Source organism: Chaetodon trifascialis, chromosome 7, assembly GCF_039877785.1.
Source record: "Chaetodon trifascialis isolate fChaTrf1 chromosome 7, fChaTrf1.hap1, whole genome shotgun sequence".
NCBI lineage: Eukaryota > Metazoa > Chordata > Actinopteri > Chaetodontiformes > Chaetodontidae > Chaetodon > Chaetodon trifascialis.
Window position 1 is genome coordinate 15,436,059 of NC_092062.1, and position 25,412 is coordinate 15,461,470.

General features: G+C 43.2%; 1 protein-coding gene across 13 annotated transcripts; it reads right to left on the bottom strand.

Annotated features, from left to right (window-relative positions):
* Window positions 1–757: 757 nt before the first annotated feature.
* phactr4b (phosphatase and actin regulator 4b) lies at window positions 758–25,300 on the bottom strand. 13 transcript variants are annotated; one of them, XM_070966107.1, is made up of 16 exons: window positions 25,256–25,300; window positions 19,069–19,182; window positions 18,424–18,468; window positions 11,902–12,066; window positions 11,473–11,553; window positions 9,978–10,484; window positions 7,868–8,209; window positions 6,387–6,518; window positions 4,767–5,298; window positions 4,340–4,656; window positions 4,021–4,219; window positions 3,765–3,820; window positions 3,330–3,391; window positions 3,104–3,241; window positions 2,861–2,937; window positions 758–2,275 (listed from the first exon to the last, which is right to left on the bottom strand). In XM_070966107.1, the coding sequence occupies exons 3-16, from the start codon at window positions 18,434–18,436 to the stop codon at window positions 2,260–2,262; spliced, it is 2,637 nt and encodes an 878-aa protein (XP_070822208.1). In that variant the 5' UTR covers window positions 18,437–18,468; window positions 19,069–19,182; window positions 25,256–25,300; the 3' UTR covers window positions 758–2,259. The 13 variants fall into 13 exon arrangements, with proteins under 13 accessions (XP_070822208.1, XP_070822210.1, XP_070822211.1 ...); XM_070966109.1 differs by lacking the exon at window positions 25,256–25,300 and adding an exon at window positions 24,973–25,150; XM_070966110.1 differs by lacking the exon at window positions 25,256–25,300 and adding an exon at window positions 24,780–24,851.
* Between the last annotated feature and the right edge of the window lie 112 nt (window positions 25,301–25,412).

Consider the following 25,412-nt stretch of genomic DNA (forward strand, 5'->3'; position numbering starts at 1 on the left):
TCATTTTTGACATTAAGGTAAATAATTACACACAAGAACATGACATTATGAATTGTGGCAAGTGTAAAGTTTGATGAACTCTTGTAATATATATTGGAGTCAGAGTATGGTTCCAGTTTTAGTTCAGTCTTGTTCCTTTTGTTTATTATATTCTAGTTTAAAACATATCAATCCTGTATTCATGTTAAATTCTGGGTAACTGTTCAATCATTTATGTTTCTTTGTATTTGTCTGAAACATATTCATGAATCTTTTTTTTGTGATCACTATACTGTACATGTCCAGGGTATGTGTTGTGGCCTGAGGATAAAGTTTTTTCCTCCCTACTCATTTAATCTATATTCTAGTGTTGTTTTTCAATCTGCAAATCCTTTTTTATTTGTAAATTTTTGGCCTTTTTGTTTTTTTGGCCTACAGCTACCTCACATTACTGCACCACCTCATCACAAGGTCACTGATGAGCTTTAGCCTTTGTTTACAGAATATACCGCTTTAAGCATTTTACATTCACATTTATAATACCGGCAGCAATCCAAGGTTCTTATAGACACTCTCATTATGCACAATGCACCTAAAACCATGTCCCAATTAAGCGCCTCACAAAATTTAGCATGCCACCAGGTGTCGCTGCAGCCCCATATTCTGACTTTAGTGGTTCCCTTTCAAAATTTCCCTGCAAATCTCCACCTCAACACAATCAATAGGTAAGAGAGGCCCATTGATTAAACAGCTAGGTTTAGAGTAATTGCACAGAAGGTTCATGGAATTGTAAGGTTTTTAATTAGATCCAGATGTGACTATTTACAATTAAAAAGAAAACTGTCAGCCCGTACAATTCCACATTCAATTAAAAATGAGCTTAGTTTTACAGAAAAGGTACACTTTCATATTCCCATTCTTTGTAGCATTTAACTAATATTCTGTGCTTAAAAAAATAGCAACCTATAATACTTTTATATTTAAAATTTCTTTTCAAATGAAAGGAAGACAAGATATACACAAGCATCAGTTAAACCTATATCAACCTGTACACAGCGTAGAGAACCCTGTAAGCTACTGGCCAGACAACAATATAAGATAAAACACTTCTGCAGTTTCAAAAAGGTTCCAGCACAAATGACTCCCTGTTGACCGTTTATACATTTTCTGATTTTTTGGATAATTCCCTGATCTACACTCTCAGCAACTTACGTTATTGACACTACTGGCATAACCTTATTCAAAATGGCTACAGAATGCATTGCATGTTTGATCTTTAAAGGGAAGTACAAAAACTCATAAAAAAGTATAAATGAAGAGAGATTATCCAGATCCAAAAGCATTGGATTCTGTGTTGGCTCATGCAGTTGATTGCAGAAATCAGTGATATGAAAACCAGTATAACCTATAATCCTTTAGGCATTGGGTATGTTGGCACACATAAAACACCAACAGCTTCCTGACCTGCATCTTTTTCTATATCTAGATTGACGCTTAAATGGCCACCTCACATCACAACCATAAATACAGGCAAGCCAAATAAAAAAAGGCTCAAATAAATGCTGTCACTAGTCATGTGATCCAAATTACAATATAAAATATCTTGTGCATTACAGAATATTTTGTAATTTGATCTCTCCAAGTTTCATTCTAAGGTATAACAATAGCAGTCTGTACACAATTTATATAAAACATACACAATATCCCAGAGATGTCCAGTCCTATAACAGAATAGCCCAGTCTTCATCCTCCAGCTCGCTCTCGCTGCAGCCGTTTGTTTCCATATCTATTATTACTGTGTGGAGTATTAGAAGTTATCATTATTATTATTACTATTATTATTGTATGTTATTACGTTAACAAGATGAATTAGCGTTTCCATATGCAATAAAGAAGAAAAAAGGCAACACAGAATGAGGCCGCATTAAAGGTTGTAACTAGATCCAAGTCCCTGAGGGGTACCACATAACAGCAGACTGAGAGTAAGCCCTGTAGGTCCTCTGTCACTTCTCCACTTCATTGGCACGTGGTTCCCCCTGTCGTCTGGGAGAAATACTGCATCTGGTCCTCAGCCACCACCACCTCAGTTTAGTGAAAGCAATGTAGTGGGAGGGCGATGGAGGGCAAGCGAGAAGCATTCTTGTTCTGAGTCAGTTCCAGGTTTTCCCTGATAATCTGTACATTACATTCGGGAAACATAAAAGGGTGATCTGTCTGCATAGAGAGCAGCTTCACAGAGACCTTAAGTGCTTCATTATCCGTGAAGAGGGGGCGGGGGGGCTAAGGCCGATGAAACCTAAAAGAAATGAAGAGATCTCATGAGGCATGAACAGACATTCACATTCTGTTTAAAGTCATACTTCTGAAGATTTTCATCAAATCAAACATTTGATACTAATCGGATTCATTTTTCCAGAAATAGCCATGTAATGCATTTACTTTACATTCTGTAATCATGTCTCTTCAGTATAGTAGTTTTCATTGTTGGCTGCAGGGTCTGCCATTCCCATGCTGGATTCAATTTGCATCCACATGCACGAGGGATTCACAGAAAATGATGCATGCATGTTATACAGTGTGGCTATTTTTAATGTGATCTCACTGATACCAGCTTCACTGTTTACTGTTCACTGTGCTGACACTGTATGGAATGGAACCCAAATTTCTGCTGCTGCTTCACATTAAAAGGGTTTAAATGAAACATGGAGTGGCTTTTATTGTGAAGCAGTCACAGGAAACACAATGTATTTGTCTCTGTGGTTAGAACTGACTGCAATCCTCTGACAAAGTGGCTGCATACAGTGTATTTGCTGTAGTATCAAACCACACTTGCTAAATCTGAGGGATTCTGATGTCAAGATCCAACTGACAAAAGGTATACCTTGTGTAGATTCTGCTCTCTTCATGAACCTCCATTTCAGTGCTCTTATAATCATTGAGCTCCTTCCGGATGGCCGCCTGGACAAAACAACAGCAAAGAGATGCTCAGTTAAACGTGAACTTGAAAGGAAACATGCTAAACATCATGCCTGGTACTAATATTATGTCAAACACTATCCAAAATCTCAGGGAGATTGACTGGGTTTATTAAGTGCTCATTGGAGATTGCAAACTGTGTGGGTACCTTGTCAGCAGGAGTCAGCTTCGTCCATGGCTTGTCTGCTCTCCGATCATAGTCTTGGGCATCTGTGACTTCCACGTACTCGTGGAACCGCAGGATTTTTCTCGCCTGTAGTTCTGCAACTGTGGGTCTTTGACTCAGCTAGGATAAAAAGTGTTTTTACACCAGTTAATATCCAATAAACGCATTAATTGACACTGGGATGTCTGTTGTGGGTGTGTTGCCTCACCTTCCTGGTCAGCCGCCGCTTGATCTCTCGAACTTCAGCTTGTCTGTCAGCCTGGTTTTTGGCTGAAGAAAGAGAGGGGAAAAAAAAACAACAGTGCTTTATTTAGATGCAGCGTGAAAGCCGGGCTTGAGGTGCACCAAAGGTAGAGTAAATGCTGTTTCCAAAAGTAGACATCTGAATAGTAATCCACATTTTCAAAATGTCTTTTCAAGTCAATCCTTGCTAGTACTGCATATATAAAATGTTATTACTTTGTATATTGTGAAGACGTATCATCAGTCAGTATTGAGTTGTGATGTTTGTTAAAGCCCGCAAAAAAAATGTGTCAAAAACAAATTAAGCAGACTCAAAGCAGAATCCATCTTTTTAGTGAAGGCATCATAAGGATCAGTAATGAAAACAAAGGTGAGAAGGAAAGAAAGACTTTATACTAACGCTGAAGGATGTTTCTTTGCTCGAGCTCCTCAGCAGTGGGTCTCTGGCTAAGTCGCCTGAAGTGAGGGGAAAAAAAAAAAAAAAAAAAAGAGTACTATTTTTACACAGTTTCATCTTTTTGTCATTCAGGCAATAAGTAGGGCATAGATCTAACAAATGATTTGATTTCGTCAGGAAATGCACATTCACCACTGTCGGTTTAAAGGAAACAAAAGAATAGAACGTGCACGTTGTGTATGATGTCCTCTGTCTTTACCTTGTGAGTGCAGTGCCGATCTGTGTGCGGATGGCCTCCCACTGCTCCCTGCTCTGCCAGGTGAGGCCGGTCTGTCCTGGAGGCTGGTCGTCTCTACTGCTCCTCTCCTGGGTAAACCTGTCCCTGTCTGGGGCACAGGGACGGCTGCTCAGCTTCAGAGCCAAGGTGTCCTTCCTTTTGACCCTGCTGGCCAGGGCACCTGGATGCAAGCCAAGCAGAGACGTGGTCAGGTGTGAAGGAGAACAAAAGTGACGCAAAAGTCTTGAAACAAAACACTAAATAATGTTGAAATCTTTTCAGAAAACAGGGCTATTCTTACTAGGTGGGGGCTCATCCTCCTCATCTTCATCTGAGCCTTCATCTTTATAACGCACAGGGCCATCTGAGTCGCTGTCCTCCCCGTGCATGTCACGCTCTTCTTCCTCATCCTCTTCCTCCTCGTCTTCCTCCTCATCTTCCTCCTCATCCTCACTGCCGTTGTCCCCTGGGATGCCACAAACACCAGCGTCTCCAACCAAACATCTCCGACTCCGTGGCTCCAGTTCTGGCTGGGGGATCTCGCCGTCATACTCCTCCTCCTCTTCATCATCTTCCTCCTCTTCTTCTTCTTCCTCCTCTGAGTAGTCATCTTCAGATCTAATGGAAAGGGAAATTACATACATAAGTACTGTTGATATAATGTATCGTTTTCAGTGTACTTAACTAATTAAAGTAGTTTTTGCACTTAAACAAGACGACAAACTCACAGTTTCAGTGGTTGGATGCTGACAGGAAGGGGGCGACCACGGTCACCTTGATACTCCATAGGGGTTTCGAAAAGCAGTGTGTGCGCACGCTGTAACCCATCTGGGTGTGGCTGAGCTGGGCCAGGACTGGACAGGGCTCGCTGGATCATGATATGGAGTGGGACGGGAGCCGGGCGCTGAGGAGACTCAATGGTTGGGCTTGGAGGGTCAAACAGCATCGGTATTGGTTGGGGCAGTGGGTGGGGGTAGGAGTGCTGATGGTGGAGGTGGTGGGTGTGTATGTGTTGACGAGGAGGTGAAGGTGGTATGTGTGTTGGCAGGGGAGGGGAGGGAGGAGGTGGAGGCAGCTGAAAGCCCACAGGGAGGCTGCTGTGATCCTCCAGAGAAAGTGGTGAGGGGTTGATGAGATGGCTTGAAGCAGAGGAGTCCTCTGTGTTGCGTTTGGTGACGGGGGTGGTCCTCTTTGGAGGCATCGGTGGAGAGGGCTTGGCTGGCACAAGACTGGCACCACCAGTGGCTTGGGTGAAGTCACCTGCAAATGGAAAAACAGTTAATACATCCAATTATAAAGCAAAAAGCTATAGCTTAGGCCTGTGGGAGAGTTAGCGCGTGCGTAATTTTTCTATCTCGTTTGCCGCAGTGACGTGAGTGCACATGCAGCAGCTCTACATGTATGATGTAGCCAACACGACAGAATACACATGAACGAATATAAATACTGGGATTACATGTCTGACTGAGCATTATTGTGTACATACAGTGTGTCACATCACATGACTGTGCCAACATGAATGCACACATTGCCCTAACAAACCAGTGTGCAGCATGTGCCCCAGGTCACAGACATGAGGAAGATACACACAGCATACATGCTCTGCACAGCCAGATTTGAAACCTGCCATCAAACCTTGTTTATGAGCATCTTTAATGTGTAAAAAGCTCCTAAACAAAAGGCTCATATGCAAACCTCCAATTACATGCATGCACATTTGTATATTTTGTCATATAAATCTTAAAACTCTGTAAAACAGCTTCAAAGCAACACCAGTGTTAAAAGCCATATCCGTGCTACTGGGGCATAATAAGAGATCAGTGCTGCCAGACTTACATGCAGTAGACTAGACGGAGCTGAATGACATCTTCCTCTCAAAATTAATTCATACCTTCATGTTAGAACCCTTTTACCCCTCCATTCTCCCCTCCATTTATTCACATTCACTCATTCATCTCAGTTGAGCAGAAGCTGAGTGGATTAGCGCTATGAAATTCACTTGATGCATTGCAGGACACAGCTGGAACCTGCCAAAGGCTGCCCCTCATTCACATGCCACACAGGAGTGTACAGCATTAAAAACATTCAACTGCTCACTCGCAGGGAAGTTTTCTCTCATACACACAAAGCACCCAGCACACACATTATCAGCTCATTACGTACATGCGGCTCTTATATACCACATCCAAAGAAAAGCAATCAAGGCCAGTCAACAAGTTAACATCATTGAAGGGAAATACGTTGGCAGCTAGAAAGGACGCGACACGATGAAGAACGCAGACTCTAAAGGGGGGGCATTCCAGACATGGGCACCCTGGTCACACAGATACCAGAGGGCATCCTTTTACCTGAGCGCAGGCCTCCGGCCCGCCGGCACAGGTAGACGGGCAGGGACAGGTAGACATCGTAGTCGCACTCTCGCTTCCAGCAGGACCAGTAGAGCGGAAGCTGAGCGTTCTCTCCCCCCTGCAGGGCGGAGACTAACAGGGAGGAGACGGAGGCCTTCAGCTGGAGTGTTTAATGAATGCAGGTACATGGTGGTACTGTTCTATGTTGCTGTATAGAAAAGAGTGCGCTATAAGGGTTGTTGTTGCCCTTAAAAAAAAAAAAAAAATCCAACCATACTCTTAAGGTTCCCTTCTTAGAGGAGGAGTTCCACATGTTGAGATACATCCTTATTTCTACAAGAGTTTGATGAAAGGACAGTTATCATAGCCCTAAGACTGAAAGCTGTGTCTGAAGTTAACAAAATCCATTAACCTACTCTTATCAATACATTATTTCTCATTTGTTTCATCACTTAAAAAACTGAAGCTAAGCTATGCTAAGCTAAGCTAACTGTCTCCAGGCTTCATATTTAACTGAGAAATATGAGAGTGGTATTGATTTTCTCATCCAGCTGTCAGCAAGAAAGAGAATATGTGTATTTACCAAAATGTCAAACAGTTCCTTTAAAATGCTAATGCTAACTTTCACTTCATGGACAGCTTCTGTTAACTGTCAACACCTGAGATTTTTGATCACAAATTTCAAAATGATGTTAGTGTCGAAGTGAGATGCATTGTATGCTATTTCTATTTGCCTCGAACAAAAACCAAAATAGCCTGAAGTGAAAACCACCTTGTTATGTTTCTTCCCTATTTGACTAGTCACATGACTATCTCATGACATGACTGAAAAATATGAGAAAAAGAAGAAAAAAAAATCACAAACTATCATAACTAAAAAAAACCAAAAACCCCTGCATAATTCAATCACACAGATGCAACTTAAGGTATGACAAGAAGTGCACGCAAGGTACCAACAATCATAAGATCTGCTGAGAAGATAAAAATGAATCAAAGTAGCCAGCCTTGCCCATATGAGAAATAAAGCAAGATCCCAGATGAGACAGACTCATAGTAAAGAACAACAACAACCACTACACTGCATCTGCAAGCTGCATCCTGCAGCCACAAGAGCCCCCGTTATCTTCAGAGTGTAACATTCTGAGGAAAAGTTGAGGCTAAAATAGTCCAGGCGTAATAAGTGATTAGCTGGGGAAAAGCAGCTCAAGCTGTTCAGATAACATCATTACCAGGGTATGCGTGTGCACAAGTGTGTTTGTGTGCATGTGTGTGTAGCTGGATGTGTTGAAGGCTCCTCTTTGCCATCAGTTGTGCACTGACTCATGAATGTACATATTGTATTCGCCAGTGGGAAAACTACATGCTAACTGAGCACACATCTGAGTGTTCATAATGCACATTTGTGACTGTTGATGTGGGCTGTATGTGATCATGGTGACATCCTCCATCACCTGTTTACAGAGGCCATTAGCCCAACCTACCCAGCATGGCAGCGTTGCTCCTGTTAACGGGTTTGGGTGGGGGCAGAGGAGGCTGCTTGGTGCCCTGAGAGGTGGAGGTTGGGGCTACAGATGACTGCTGAGTGGTTGCACCCGCAGAGGAGACGGACCGGACGGGTTTGGACGCCACAGCCGAGGGCGCGGAGGGAGAGGAGTACTGGGTTGTGGGGTGGTTGGATGGGGTGCGAGGTGGACCCTTGCTGCCAGGTTCAGGGGTGGAGCTCATCAGCCATTTTGGAGGCATGACAGAGTGTTTAGGTGGCAGAGGTTCGCGCAGCGTGTCCCGCAGGGCTTCTGGGTCAGGGACAAAATGGCTGTCTGACTCTATAAAAACACAGTATCATGAGGATACGTTACATAAGAAAAGCACACACAATATTGTACATGGCAGGCATTTCCAAAGATTATTTTTATCTGTTCTTATTAATGAATTAGTGATATGTCATTATAAAATACCTCTCTACATGGCTATAAGTGTTTCAGTACAGGGACTGAACAATGAGCCGTTTTCTGCTGCTTCGCCACTCAAAGTGCTCTCTGTGATAGCACTGTTTAGGAATTGCATTATCTAGGGATCAGCTGTGAAGATAAACAGAGTAGGTGGTTGCAATTACCAGCAAAAACCCACCTCCCTCTGCCCATCCCACAGCAGCCCCCACGCTACTGCTCCCACGCCATTCCTCAAAGCTGCAGCTCTGAAGTTCAGGGTTATTTATTTACAGACAAGCTTTTATCAGTGTGTCATCACACAACCAAGAGGAAATAATCCAAATGGAAGGAGTAAGTGAGCATGAAGAACAGAGAGGAGAGAGAGAGTAGCTGGGCTGCCATCCAAACGTAATGCAAATTTTAACCAAACTTTGAGAAAATTGGCGAAAGAAAATGCAAATAAATTCTTGCTTACATCCACTACCGTTATGCGATTATTAGGTGTTGGTTCAGGTAGAGCAGTAGGACGATGCAGGTGCAACAAGATGACCGAATTATTAAATAATTATTTAAAACAGTGCCAGTCAAACCTCAAGCGGTGAAAACAAAGAAAATGTAGAAAACAGGATGGGAATATGACATTGCAGTTTGTTTCATGTATTAATGTGAGGAAGGTTACATCAGTATCACTACATCAGAACTTATTCAGAAAAGGTGCATCTGCCTCACATTAAGTGCATTAACTCTTTTTCGAAAGTCTTTTTTACCGAGACCGTCTTTTCAAGTTTGCTGGTTCTATCAACCTTTTTTCTTATGCAATACTTCAAAATGCTCATAAAAATATGTTGATTGAAACACAGCAAGAGAAAAAGAGGACAGAAAGCAGGAGATGTGATAAAGATAGAAGGAGTGGGAGAGGGAGAGAAAAGCAGCATCAGAGAGAAAAAGAAAAATGGAAAATACAAGGTGAGACAGAAGAGACAAGCAGGGACACATGGCAAAAAAAAAACCTGTCCACCTGCACATCTGTCCATAGAAAGTATATATAGTCTTCTTAATTACATTGTTTCACATGTGGATCATTTAGGTTTCCTCTCATTATCCTGACATACTTTTGTACACAGGTACTAAAAAATTAAAGTGGTCCATATGTCAGACAAGTGATAACTGGACAACTGCAATCCAAAAACAGCCAAAAACATCATTATTTCTCAGAAGTGTAATGTTTCAGTAAAATCAATTAGCTGTGGCTCCTCACCAATTATCACGGAGCTGACAGTGTTAGCGTTAAAGGGCAATAATGGGTATAGTGATCGTGCCACATTAATTAGGAGAGGAGAAGAGAGGATGAGCTATTCCCTCATGTTCCTGAATAAGAAGCATAGCTGGAGCAGGGCCCCTGGGAGCCGACAGGAGCCTGTCTATATCTGGGAGGACAGCACATAAGCAGGAAAGTGACAGCGAGAAGGAGTGAAAAAAATACATGGACTGAAGAATCGCCTGCTAGCTTCAAACATGTATGAAGGAGGTCAAGTTGTAAAATGTACAGCTCATCTCTCAATTCCTCACAGTGAGGAGGCTCAACAAGGATCTTATGATCACAGCTTTTCAAAATTGGTGGATGATCTCAAATGGCAGGGGGGGAATGCCAGGAATGACTCACCTCTGCGGGCCCTTCCCTCTTCAGCAGATGCATGTCGAGGGAGTGTGGGCTTCCAGTCTGTTTCCACAGGCCGACTCCTCCTGCCGTCCTCCGATGGCGCCTTCTGCAGCCCAGGCCTCTTCTGGCCATCCTCCGGGTGAAGTCGGCCTCCACGTCTGCCCTCCTCCATCTGGCCCTGCCAGACCATGTTAGACTTCCACTCACCCTCAACATGTGCATGAGACCCCATCCCTCCTCCTCTCCAGCCATCTTCATGCAGTCCTGTGCCTCTGGAGCCTGGAGCTCCTCGGCGGTCTCCGTTTGAGGGAGAGCGGACCCTGCGCTCGTCTGGCTGGTTGAGCCAGGCCGGGTTCATCCTAAACTCAGACTCTAGGGGGAGTTTGCCCTGGTTGCATGGGCTCCTGCTACCACTGACTCCTCCACCTCCTCCGACCCCGGCACTCACAGGCAGAGTGTGGCCATTTTTCACGTAGTGCTGCTTCAGGTTTTGAGTATCTGGATTTGCATCTGAAAAATTGAAATATGACCAAGTCCTTGATGAACACACAACTATATCACCTAAAAAATGACAACACTACTCTGAGTCACCAAGCAAGCGCACCAGCAGACAACTACACACTAAATATTTATTTAATCTAAATTATTCACAATGTTTTATGCTAGCATTGTCTTTGTTTGATATTGTAGGGTATTTTGGTAGATTATTGCTCCCTCCCTCCTGAATCTTGATGTAATACAACAGAAGCAGTCAAACGATTAGTTGATTAGGTGACAGTAAATTCATCTAATTCATCATTATCCTTTAGGCTATTCAACAAGCAAAAATGCCAAACATCTGCTGGTTGTGGCTTTTCAGATGTGAGGATTTGTTGCTTTCCTCTGGTTTATATTGTTGTATATTATAATACCTGCTGGTTTTGAACTGTTGGTCAGACAGATCTAGTCGTTTAAAGTCAACACCCTGGGCTCTGAGATATTGCGGTGGGCATTTTTACTCTTTTCTGACATTTTATCGACTGAGAAAAGACAAACTGAACAAACTAATGGTTGTCGCCCTGTTCCATGGTGAAAAAGGAAGGTGCCCTTAACTCAAGCCCTGTAGACAGAGTCTGTGTTTGTTGGTGTGATGAAGGAGCAGCTGTAGGTTTAATAAATGGGCTTCTGCAACAGCGGGGCCTGCATTACACTTGCACACACCCCTCTCAAAGCTATTTTGCTGCAGGGCACAATTCGTTCCACTTTTTCTCAGCTCTGGAGAGTGGCATGCAATTTTAAACAGATATTACATTACTTTGAAAAACAGCAAGGTGAAAGTAAATTTGCCTTTTTCAAATATGTCTCAGACACCTGCTGGTTAGGAGGACACTGTTCCTGCCATAATGTACTGATGACTTAACTGTACTGTCTGTGTGGGTGTGATAGTCTCCAGGCTGCTGCTGTCAGATACAGACACCATTGTGCAAAGAGCTCAGATGAATCACAGAAGCACTCTTACCGTTGTCCGGGACCTCCTTCAGCACTCCCTGTTCTATGAGCTCCTGCCGCGTACGCCTCGTCGACATCTTTCTCTCCAGTTCTGCAGTCAATAAACAGAATTTACGTTACGCACCAAGCTTTCTTTTCCTAGACCTTCACAAGGAAAAAACAATGCGGTGAAAATGGTCACATTTTGCGTGTGACCTGATGTTCCAGAACACAACGATTCAAGTTTAGAGCTCTGCAGTCAACAGGATATTTTGCTCGCAGCCTATTGTCTTACTGTAGGTGCACTGAAAACATTAGGAGAGCCAAAGGGGCCTGTAACATTTGGGCAGGAACGCTTGCATTGAGGAATTTTGATGAAAGCTGAAAGCAACTGATATGAGCAGTGAGAAAGGAGGGAGGTTCACTCACGCTCCAAACACAATGAGTTCACATGACAAACCTTCTGAAGTTTCCTTGAACTTCTCGCTGCTTTTCTTCTTCCGCCACTTCCACGGCTTGAAGATCTTGCCAAGGGTAGAGAACTTGCCCTTACGTTTTGGGGTGCTGTCTCCCGTGCTGCCCCCCTCACCCACCATTGTGCTGTGGTGTTGCTCAGCTTCATCATCTAAATAAAAGCAACGATTTAATATAAATAAAGCAGCTTCAAGAAAGACTGGTGCAACTTAAAACAAGACACAATAGCACAGAAAATCAGAGAGGATCTTTCTCTTCTAACCGAGCTCAACTGCTGCCTTTGTAAAGAGGGCTGTGCTCATTATGGCTGTTATTATCTTTAGCTGTTAGTTCTCGGGAACTGAGTGTGCTTTGGCAGGGTGATGCTGAGAGCTCATGGACTCCTCCACATATCCACAGTTAACAGGAGAGGTCTGATGCTGGCGTTAGGCCAGGATTTCTCGCTGTCAAGTGCTCACATTCCTTGGCTGGATGGAGACTAGCGCCTTATCAGCCTTTCAGCCCTCACTGCCTCTATAGAGACGAGAGGCTCACACATGGATGCAGTCATACAGTAGGAGAAAAAAGTCAGTCACAATACATACGTACAGCTAACAATCAAGAAGTGAAACGTTTTAAGGAACGCTGGTTATTATGAGATGCCATTAAGGCTTTCAAGTACTCCATCAAATGGCATTCTGCAGTCATGGTTACATATTCTGGGTTACGTGATTGACAGACCAACTGACAGGGTGCTGAGCTCAGAAAAGACTTTCAACATTAGCTCTTTCAAGGCTGCAGCTGCTGTGCTCAGCAGACATAATATTTACCAGTGGAAAGAGAATAGGGTCCGATTTAAAACATCCAGTCTCATGCACACACAGGATGTCTTGGCGACAATAATGCCTTGCAGTCTGACTCCCACAACAATATCCTCTCACACAATACCTACAATGCTGATGTGGCGTACTTAGCAGTCCAATAAAAAATGCAAGGACATAATAGAATTCCTGGGTGGAAATTGAGTCTTCGTTTGACACACACAGTGGGGAAGTCAGAGTTAGCTACGGACCAGCACCCCTGAAGCTGGCAGGGTTTCAGCATCTTGCTAAGGGACATTTTAGCACTATGGATGGTTGCTGACACACGATTCAAACCCATTTTTGCAGCTGAAGGACAGAATCTTTAACCGCTGCTCCACCTCAATGCTGCTGGCAGGGTAAAATTTGAACTGAATGCTTACACGGTGGGTAAAACCCCCAAAATAGTTCAAATTGGAACTGTTGAAATTCATGCACTACTGCCCAAGTTGCTGTGCCCCGAGAAGTAACATTTTTGAAAAGCCTTTCAAAAAACAGATGCTAGTCTACCTGGAAGAGGGATGTTAATTGTCCAGCTTCCATGGTGGCGGGACTTGAAACAGCATGCCATGGGGAAGGAACCCCAAAATCAACTGTCCCGTATATGTATATCCCAGCAGAAAATGCCAGAAGGCCAAGTTGCAGAGAGCTGTTTGAGACTACAGCAGAAAGGGTCCGGGTTCAAGGGACATGTCCACACCATGGAAATCCATCTTATTTTGGCGAAGTAGAAATCTGAGGATTCAGACCAGCTGCCATAACATCCAGATTAAGCACTGCTTAAGGCAGCTTCCCTGTGAACCAGAACTAAGGTTCTCACACAGCAGACTGCTCTGTCAGAGGAGCCTCTGCCACAATGTCTCAGCTGAAGCCAGTGAAGCAGGATAAGAGCTGCCTGTGCCAGGCCTGCACACTCCAAAGCACTGCAGAGATGACGATCGCAGAGGACTCAGCCCATGCAGCACACATCTATTTGAAAAAGATGACGGACCATATCCTTAGGAGACTTGTAGATTAGCCAACAATGCCTGATTGGAAAAAGTGGCAATCCACCAACAAAAATGTTCCGTAAAAAAAAAGAGAAACAAAAAAGTAGAGTACATCCAACTCAATTATCACATTGAAGAGAGCTGTGGATCCACTCGAAAATCATTCTTCACAGATACAGACAAAAACATGTCATTGTTTCAACTGTAGTGCGAAGAGGTCTGCTGTGTGGTGGCACTACAGCTGTGTGTGACTGTAAGTCCGGGAGTAAAGGATAAAAAAAAAAAAGCTACAAAGAGAGCAAAAGTACAGGAGTAATGGGGGTGGGGGTGGAGGGGGGTAGCCTGGAAACACAGGGAGGAAATGGCACTCCACCCTGATTCTGTGACCGAGAACAAAGACAACCTCCCCTTCAACTGAATAGCACAGTTCACTGTACTGCTTGTGGAAACAGTGCTGCGAGGTACAATACAGTGACACCAGTGAAACTAATTAACATCCTGACTGTTAAAACATCTACGATATGAAACATATTTCCATTCAGAACAAGACCAGAACCAGAATTTTTGTAGCCATGCTCTGTAATCAGGAGCTCTGCCAAGATAAGACATACCAGTCAGGAAACATGGGGGTGGGTGACACTGTTGGTGTGTATGTGTTCCTCTGACGTACCCCTATCCTGAAGCCACACCTACCACTCTCTCAGAGAGGCCAGACTTTCCTCTAACCTCATGATTCAATGAGTCATGGCAGGCCTGGTCAGGTGAGCATGAGGTTAGAGGAGATTGTTGTTTTAAAGGACTTGGCCTTTTGCCAACCAGTTAGCCAAGCCGTCCTGATCACTTACATAAGAAACCCCCCTCCGAGGGGTGCAATGGTTGAGAAATACGACCAACCTCATTATAACTCTAACCATTGCCAGGCCAGATTATGAATTTTAATCTACTTAACTGACAGCACAAACAGGTTATTATCACTGCGATTGCCTCTTGTGGAATCTTGTGCGCCCTAAAATCGTTCAGCCATTTAAAACCCAATAGCATAGTCACAGCAAGTCAATTACAAACCATTATTGCATGCTGTTTGAGGTAAGAAATACCATAATCTGTCCTATGAATTCAGTATGAGCTGCTTTGTTAAACTAAATGTCAAGATCTATAATTATCTTATCTATAAAGATTAAGATGGTCTGTAGGTTTACACTGTGTAATATGAAAAATCGCAATAATCAAAGGGGGTTGAAATTAGGAATCGACCAAACATTATGTAAAACCTCTTACAGTCAGACAATCTCCTTTTCCAACAATCTCAACATATTAAACATTGTTTCAATATCCAATTTTACTGAGTAAATAACTGACATGAAAATAAGTGAGCAACACATTCACCAGTGTGTAAAAGCACAGCTGAGATTCATCCATGTGATCCCAATGATTCAACATTCCTCGTGGTGGTGAATGTGAGGGCAGAGAGAGACGAGACTGTGCAAAGTTGACCACACAATCTCAAACTCTTATTGCTCCGCTAGATTTTCATTCATTTAACAACTACAGAATATTACAGATTTCATGCTGTGCATATTGCTGTTGAGGAATGCATGACTGTGTGAAGAACACACAGATTGCACAAGTGAGTCCTGAAACTCACCGCCATTGTGTTGTTGTGGGTCCTGAGATGGGGTCTCCACACGAAGGCTCTGTCCCATGATCCAGCCCCTGAGGGGCCTCTACCTGTCCTGCACCCAGAAACGTGTGCACTACGCTGGACAGATCAGCGGCTGCACCTGCCTTCCTCCTTCAGCAAAACCCCTGGGTCGCCTCTATTCCAGGTCCTTTCTTCTTCTGTGTTTCTCTCGTCTACCATTCCTCTACGCCTTTCAGTTCGGTCCTGCCCCCGTCCCTCCCTCTCGCAATCTCCTTAAGACCTTCCCTCCCTCCAGGAGTTGGACTCCCTCTCCCGTCGCTCACTGACCCTCCCTCCTTGGCTCATAGCACAGGTCAGCATTCACTACAAGATGCCTACCATTCCTGAGAGAAGGACAAGTTATGTTTTCAATTTGATGCGTGTGCTGCGGTATGCGCTGCAATGTGTGCATCCAATAACGTATATACAGTGTAATGTCTGCCATGTGGTGCAGTGGTTGTCAAGACAACTTGCATGATCCGAACACTCTGATCCAGACAAAACACTACAATAAAAAGATTTAACCAACACAGAAATGCTAGACTTAAAACCTCAGAGCTCAGACCACACTGTGCCTTGAAAGCTATTCTCTGCCTGACACATGGGTGTCAGTGTTTTCTCGCCTTCTTAGCGCTGAGATGACAAGGAGAACAGAAGATATAGACAGTGTCTGCATGGGCCATTCCTAAATTAGTAATCTATCTAACTGACAAACAAAAACCTTAATTTAGTTTGGGTTTGAAGGATGGAAAGGAAAGAAACTGGAGCAATGTCAATCAATGCCCTCAATAAGGAGAAATGTTAACCAAGATCACATCAGCTTTTGCTGATTCAGCTTTGCTTTGCTGTGCAGAGGTCAAATGTGTCTGTTTCAACATCTGAACAAGAAAAGTAGACATCAATCGGTAGAAATACAGCAGCTAGCATGAGACTGAACACATTAAAGGAGGAATGAAGGATCACTCGTCAATCTGACAGATAGGAAAATGTGTTGATTGGACATATGCTGCCGTTTCTACATCCAGCATGCACGCAAATATTAAGCTGCTACTACTGTTGTTCAGAAATAGCAGAGGGTGTTTATCATGCTGCTCACCTCTCTTAATGCCTCCAGACACCATTTTATGCACATCTCCAAGTCTCTTATCACAATTTGAACAGCCTTTGAAACATGTTTGCCAAGGAGAGCTGCCCTGTTTGGCTGTTTGGGGGTTGAATGTAGAGAGACAGAGCAGCAAAGGAAAAGAGACTGCTTTCTGTAAACTAGACGAAGAAGGGGAGAGCGGACTGGACCCCCTGAATTAGAGCTTTGATTCCTTTGGAGGTTTGTGTGTCTTCAGAGAACCATGTCCTACTGCTCCTCAAAGAAATCCAGAGCATTGAGCTGTGTCATTATGCCTGGACAGATCAGAGCTTTCTGAGCGTTTGGCTGCATCTCGAGCTGTTTCTAAAGATGGAGAGCTAGTGTGTTCGACAGCGTTCCTTTTCTCTCCCTGTGCCCCACATACAGCCTCCACACCGGGCCGGCTTCCAGAGAGAGCTGAGCCAATCCGCATGAGCCCAGAACCTGTTGGCCTGACCTGGATAACAGACTGGGCCAGGCCACTTCAGCAGGCAGGCAGGCAGACTGAGGCAGGTACACACACACACACACACACACACACACACACACACACACACACACACACACACACACACACACACACACACACACACACACACACACACACACACACACACACACACACACACACACACACACACACACACACACACACACACACACACACACACACACACACCCCTATGACATGGGGAGAGTATGGATAGTACCCTGTGGATGGTGCTCTGTGTCACTACCAAAAGTCTTATTCATCATAGAAAATTACTCTTCTTTTCAAATGTATTTACACATGCTTCATACACTATATTCGTATAACCACTTATCTATCTAAGCAAGTTAAAAAAGATCATTTGAACACCAGCATCACAGTGATAAGGACAATGCAGAGAACAGGCAGCCATTTCTAAACGTTAGTATGTGGCTCAGTAACATTTCGGAAAGTCTACTTATTGCCTTTCTTACCGAGTTAGATGAGAAGATCGATACCACTCTCATGTCTAAATAGTAAATATGAAGCTACCTGTTGCTAGTTAGCTAACCTTAGCACAAAGACTGGAAACAGGCTAAGTAATAATCCAGTGTACAACCTGCTGTAAAACAACAACCAAATGCTTTTACTTGCAGTTAGTTGCTAGTTAGTGAGCTTTAGAGTTGCCAGGAGACAGACTTTTTCACCTTCAGTCTTTATGCAATGCTAAGATAAGCAGCTCCTGTCTGCAGCTTTATGAAAGTGCTATCGTTCGTCTCATCTAATTCTCTTCAGGAAAGCAAATAAGTTTATATCAGAAAACTTTGAACTATTCCTTTAAATGGAATTCAACAATCACAACACATCTGTAGATACTTTCCAGTGCTGTAGTGATTTCTTTTTTAACAAAAGGGAACTAGTTAACTTGAGAGCTACAAGTGGCAGTGAACCAAATACCAGCAGTGCACATAATCAAGGTTAAAACTTCCCTTTCCTGTACAGCTGCTGGGTTTCGGAAAGAGGTTTGGGTCAGTGTTGTCATAAAAGCGTTTAAAAGCAGTTAAACAGTTCATCTTAACAGCAACTCATATTCTCAAAGTCAAACTTGGGGAAAAAAAGCAACTTCAGCAACGATACAGCAGATATTCATTGAACCATCTCTTCGGCAACACAGCACACACACACTGAAACCTTGAAAGACCAAGTTTTGGGAGGGGAAACTGAACCTCGATCAGGCTCTGAGGTTGAGAAGATGTATGTTTGGAGTCCTGAGTGGCTCATAAAAGAGAAGAGGCTAGACAGACTCCATAAACACAGTGGATGTACAGCAACATGAGTGGATCTACAGCTTACTCCACCGCATTAACACTGCACTTAACAAACCACAACGAGCAACTTGGTACTCACCACGATTTTCCATTACAGAGTTTGAGGCACACCAATCAACGGTTCCTGAAAAACAACAGTCTGAGCATCAACACCAGTTTGAGATGTGAGAGGAGACACAAGAAGTTAACCCAGTGTAGCAGAAACAGTAATTCAGTTTTCCCTCAAACATCAACACTGCGGTCTTGGATTCATGAGATATTTAGTCTTAAACATTTTCATTAAATTCCTTAAAATCCCCTAATGAATCTTTCCACTATAAAAAGTATCTGAAGCATCTGACCACTTTCAAGACACATTTAAAAATAACCATATCTATATATATATTTACTTCTATTTAGCTGGAGAAATCACAAATTACATGCAGTATATTTTATACATGCAGTATATTTTATACTGCATGTAATCATGCATAGCTATGCTTGTTGCAGATTTTTCACTAATCTAAATGTCTGGCTGTTTAAGAAATCACTGGAAATTAAAAACGTGTCGTTTCCAGTGACACTTTTTTTGGTGCTCATCATATTCTCCAAAAGTAATGTCGAAAAATTAATCTTCCAAAAAACTTTTAATACACCATCCTTTGATAAATTTAACATTCTTTGTACATGACCTTAGCATCATTAATTATGGATTTATGTAAATATAAAAAAGGTACAGACATACACTATAGAAAGTCATGGGTGGGGTGGGGGTGGTTGAGGTCCTCAGCAGTAGTTCAGCAGTATTTTTCAGGTCTCCAGCATACTTAAGACAGCAGCTCCACCCATCTTAACCCCTCTGATAAAGAGAAACAAAGACAGTTAGATCATAGTTTGTCATAAACAGACCAGAGAAAATGCTTGCATCATCACCACAAAGAACATCAACATATTTAAACCAAACAGGGTCTCAGAAGTAAGACCCCATTTACGCCATCCAGTGTGAGCTACATTCTGATATCTTATGTGGCTAGAGAAAAATACAAGAAGTAAATGGGGTCTAAAAACCTACAGCGTGAAGATGACATCAAGCTTTGTGCTGCATAACCATCCACATTCCCTGTCGATCAGGAAAAGGGCCAAAGCCAGGTACATTCTTAGTCCAGTGAAAGTCAAGCTCACGCAGTACCTCAAGCTGCAGCACAGTGTACAGGTGTCATAGCCAGAGGGACAATATTAAACCTCAGGAACGAACAGAAATACTTTTGCCTTTTATTTTTAGTGTCGCCAACTTGAATAGATCTGCGATAACCATACTTATTTTTTGAGGGCAATGAAAGGAGGACAAAAAAGAAGAGGAACATGAAAGACAATTTCTTAGGCTGTACATAAACTGCAGTAAATTTCGATTTGAACGAGAGTGCAGCAGGACAAAGCATGAAACAGAGAAAACAACAAAGGCCTTTAAAAAGAGACCAAACAGAAAAGCTAGGTGCTGACAACAGAGTGTTGTAAAACCTGAAGTGGATGGACTAGAGCAGAACACCACCCCAGTCATCTAAAAAAAGACCACGGTGCTACAGTGGTCCACAAAACTGGATGACTGAAGCGTGAATTGATTTCTGTTACGTCATGCTGATGGTGGTGTTAGATCTTGTGGGAGAGCAGTTTCCTGGCAAACACTGAGACCTTTGCTTCTAACTGGGCATTGTTCAAACTATTCACGTGTAAAAAGCCAAAACGCTGTCATTGAAACACTTCACTAATGTAATTAAACTTTTTCTTGGCCAAGTGCATCACTTCACAAGCACAAACTAATTCTTTTAAGTACGTGAAGCGGGCAATTTATGACCAAAACTATTTTAGGTGACTGAACTTGCAAAGCACATACTGAGCAAATAAGGTTTATTACTTTTAGAAATAACAAAAAATAAACTGGCAAAAGACAGAGCAGACTGAACAGGGCCAGTGAAAACAGAGTAAACAAGACGAGATCAAGTTAGACATCACCAGACAGAGGCTGAAGAACTGAATTTCCACATCTGACATAGTGGAACACAAAAGGTTCTCATAAAAGAATCAGAGGAAATGAGCAAGCTGGTTCCAGCTTGATTTGATTTGAGGATTTCTTTGTCATACATGACAGGAAACTAAATATTGTAGTTTGTTGGTTGGATAAGATGTTTGAAGACCTCACCACTGGCGGAGGGAAAATAATGAGCACATTAATCAATAATGAAAAAAGTTACCAATAAAATATCACCAATAGTCGATTAATCAGTAAGATGACAAATAACTGGCAACAATTTTGTTCAATTGATCGTTAAAGCTGATTAGAAAGCAAAAATCAAAAATATTTGCCGGTTAAAGCTTCTCAAATCATTGTAAATTCAATATTCAAAACATCACCTGGGACTCCAAAGAGCTGTCATGAGCATTTTAGACTATTTACAGGGATTTTGTAGAAACTATTAACTGGCTTAAATGAAAAAAAAAAAGGTTAATTACAAAATAAATAAGTTGCAGTCCAAGACTTAAGAGCATCATTACAAATTACACTAAAAAGAGAGAGAAAAACAAGTGCAGACATTTGCTTTGCATGAGAAACCAAAAAGAAGATAGCATGGCGAAAAAAAATGCTGGTTATAACCATCAGTGAATAAGTTTATACGAACCAAACTCCTTCCCTGAACAAGGCCACAGAAATTCCTTCAGTTTCTCTCTCAACATTAGTGATGAATTCCATTGCAAAGTCATCCTTCTGGTGGTCTAATGGAGTTCCATATCATCTTACATTTCAGTGAATTACTGGTCTAACCGAATCTCAGCATCAGATAAGAGCGAAAGCCCCTTTAAACTTTGTGATGGTGTCCAGGCCACTGGAGGCCCTCTGACAAGACCATTACTGTAATCAATGATCGCTGTCCTGCCATGAAGTAAAACTCTGTCTGTCTGAGGCACGTGATGCTGTGCAGCATTGTGATACACAAATCAGACAGTTTCCCACCTACGCTATTATAGTCTATATTTTGGCATTCTTCTCTGTTCCTCTTCTAGGCCAATTTACTGGCAGGTTCAGAGGTGAACTTCCCTGTCAGAGGAAGATGCCTGAGTAACAGCCCTTGGACATCAAAGAGGCCAATAATCCTGTCAAAAAACACATAAAGTGGGGTTTAAAGGATTGTAGTTTTCATAGTAGAGCCATACAAACAGACTGGAGGAGAACCCTGACACCACTGAGGGGAGGCAGATGCATTCGTGGTCGGAGATGAATTTTTTTACACTCCCGCCCTGTGCCACAGCCTCGGCTGGATGACTCAAAATAATCGAGCTGAGTGGTGAGCGTTTTGCTCGATCCAGGCAAAGAGAAAATATCTTTGGTGTCTGAAAGAAAGAGCAGATTTGAGGCAGTGAGGGGGTAGAGCTACAAACACAGAGAACTTTCCACCATTTCAGCCATAGTCTCATGTGTTATGTATGCATAACGCTTGCATGCATCACTGCATGTCAAGTACAACATGGATGATCCAAGAAAAAAGAAAAGAAGTGGCTTCAGTAGATACATTCCACCATCAAATGTTGCTGTTTCTCTTGCTGTTTCTGTCACGCTCACAGCCAGTCTCAGAATGTGCCCATAAAAAAGGGATGTTGATGGCCTAGTTCCCTTTTGAGCTGTTAACCCTCTCCCTGCTCTTCGTCGTACACATCAGATCAGGATGAAAGTAGTCTGTCCAAACTGGACCTCTGTCACTCACCATCTTCACTGTCATGGAAGATACTTTTTCTGAAGCTGTGGACAGCCACCACAAGTCACCTCAGCGTTGGGCAAACAGATCGAAAAGAAAGTGACACACAAAACCAATTCATGACATAAACATCCGAGAGTTTGAATATTCTGACAGAGGAGAAAATAAAGGAGTTAAAAGTTACCTCCCTACCTCGTCAATCACTACTTGTACTATAATCTTGTCTGTACAACCAGGATGAACCCTGTTTGAAAACCCCCATTACAAACCCACATCCTCTTCATGGATGGTAGCTTCACTGCGGATGATAGCGGCTGGGATTTTCATCCATTTTCTGTCCCACAAACACACTCACCAGGAAAAGGAGCCACCAATCAGGTATGTCAAAGTGGCCGTTACAGACCGCCTAGAAACTGTGACTATATAATCTTCAGTGGAGGACACACACCCTCACTGGCGCACTCTACTAGCACCGATTCAATTACGATGGGAGCGGAAACAGCAGCAGCTGGTTCAGTTGTGCCATCTTTAAATAGCAGTACGCTTCTCACTCCAGGGCTTGGGTTTTGGGAACAAAAAGCTGCCAAGACTATGCAACTCCACACTTTAGACCTACGTCTAAAACAGACTTTCTATCAACTTACTCTCTGACAAAAGATGGTGAATCACTGAATTAATACCACCGGGTGATGGATCAGGTGGACTGAGAAGCAGCATACTTACGAGCCTGCTCCAGACAGATATCAATGATAGATGGATCCGAAAAAAGTTGCTGTTGTTTGAAAAGTCAGACCCGCTGTCTCTCTGCTTGGACCTTCCTGCAGTGTGTATCCGAGCAGCACAGTTTCCGCACCCCTCTCCAAAGCGGATGGACGAGGGTGTCTGTTCCCAATCCGGGCCGGGCGAGCGTCATCACCGAGCCTGCCCCAGAAAAGCGTCACTCACCGCAGGGACCGGTGGCCCACTTTTACAAGGAGCCCAAAACGCTCCAAACTTTTCTTCCTCAGTGTCCCTCCACCTGTGTGAAGACTGCACTGCAGGGGTATGTGCCATCACTTAAGACCTGGCATCATCACTACATTGAAGGTAACAGATCAATACACAACAAGCATCAACATGGTTTTTTACATGCAGCATCTCCAGCCTTGAGCCAGGTTGTCATCCACTCTGATCCCTGCTAGAGGCTGCTGCTTGAAGGATTGCAGGGAGTGGGGTGGGTGGAGGGGTGGAGGACAAACATTCATCTAAGAGCTCCACAGGAATCTCAGGCACACAGTCCGTCTCATCCGTGGTCTAACCGAATCAATCAGGCCCAGCTGACATCTTAACCATCCTAGTTGCCTCTTAATGGCCCATTAAAGTTGGGGGGGGGGGGGTTCCTTCCACTTCCAATACAACACAAGCAGTGAGGCAGCATGTTTTTTTCTTTCTTCAGATGAGCACATTAACTTCAGGAGCTACTCCACCACAAGCAGATGAAACCAGAGGAAATGTTACTGTACAGGAGGAGACAAGATGCAGGTTCAAGAGGGACAGAAGGCACCTGACAAGACCGTTAGCCAGGCTGTGATATGACTTCACATGTGCCGGAATTATTATTGAAAACTCATTAAAATAAATATAAGACAATGAATAATCATATACACATAGGTAACATTTCTTATGCCTCAGCCTGTTGAGAACAGTTTTACAGTAAGAGCTTCGATCAGTAGGTTTCTTGACAAGAAGTCTGTTAGCTTACTCTGAAACTGACTTGTAATCTCAATAAATTCATATTTTATGTCCTTGAAGAAAAACAAAACAAAACAAAGCAAAACAAACACTCTACTTGGTCAACGACACAACGAATGATTTAAAAATGAAAACACGTAAAAAGAAAAAGCTTTGCTAGGCTAACATCTCCCGAACTGCCGCCGCTGAAGATGCACGAGCGATCTTCCATCTTTGCCCGAACAACCGTTGTCCTAATTAGATGTAAATGGAGCGCTGATTTCTAATTGAATCGCCGAGAGTCGACTGACAATCACTAAAACGCTTTGTTTCCTGAGGCAAGGTTCAAATTACCTGAGAGGTGGACGAGGTCTATCGTGTGAAAAGCATCACATTAAGACAGCCGTGACTGCCAGCTGGAACGGACGGTGCCTGTCGGGAGGCTTTCAACACCGACCTGCCTCCTTCTCCGCGAGCGGATCTCGCGCCAGTGAGTGAACTCAAGATGCTGATGAGCGAGAATCAACCACCGCAAAAACGATGACTTCCGGCCATACCATTCAAAATAAAGGCATAGCCGATGAACGCATTGTGCGACGTTTTGCAATAAACAAATAAATACACATACAACTAATATATGGATATAATATATGGATTTCGTTATGCGTGGATTTGTTGTTGCTTCTTATATTTTAGTTTGCTTTTCACATACGTGCAGACAGGCCTTGAAACAGATATCCATTTGTTAATCTTTTCTATTAGCTAGTAATTATTACTTTGAAGCAGAGGGCTTGGATTTCTATATTCAAAGCATTGTGTAATCCGGTGTCTTCAAAAAAATGAAGCCACAATTAAGAGTGCTCTGATTTGGTAACTGATCGGTTTTTCGAGTCAAGCAGCATCCCCCTTCTGATGCCTGCAGACAAAAACAGCGCTTCTACATGCCTATATTCTCTTTTTCACCATGACGTGCTGAGATGTTAAAAAGCGACATACAGACCTTAAACATGCATCCCACGGACAGAGTCACCCGACTACAAACGTCGACACACACACAAACCATCTAGCCTACATCCCCGTGATCACACGCATCCTTTGTGCATGGACGCCTAGATGCAGAGATCAGTGGAAAATGGAGTTCCAGGCGGTGGAACAGCAGCAGGGATTTCAGCGAAAACCACAAAAACATTCACCCTTTGACACGCAGGATGTGCAGAAAACCGAGATGTTTACACGCAGTGCTGCATTGCAAACGTGCAATTTAGGCTTCTCGCTATACCGGCTTGTTCTGTATCGGCTAAGTTGGAGCGCAACTTAGGTTATTGTCTGCGGAGATATCTTCCCTCCAAACTCAATCACTGTGGCTGATTTGCTCCGTCAGGACCTCAGCACTCACATTACCTCTCTTCTGACTCACCCTCCTCCGCCTCCTCCTTTGAAATTAGTTTAAAAATAGCAGCCCGGTCATTTCCTCACCTCACACTTTGCCCCTCTTCCAGTGCCCGGTCCAAACATTTCACGCACTTACCGGAAACCATCCCGAGCTGGGCATCTCGGTACCGGTAGTTCTCGGTGGAGGCTGCAGCTCCTCTGTGGGCGTTGCGAACGCGGCTCCTCTTTGTGTTGTGAAGAC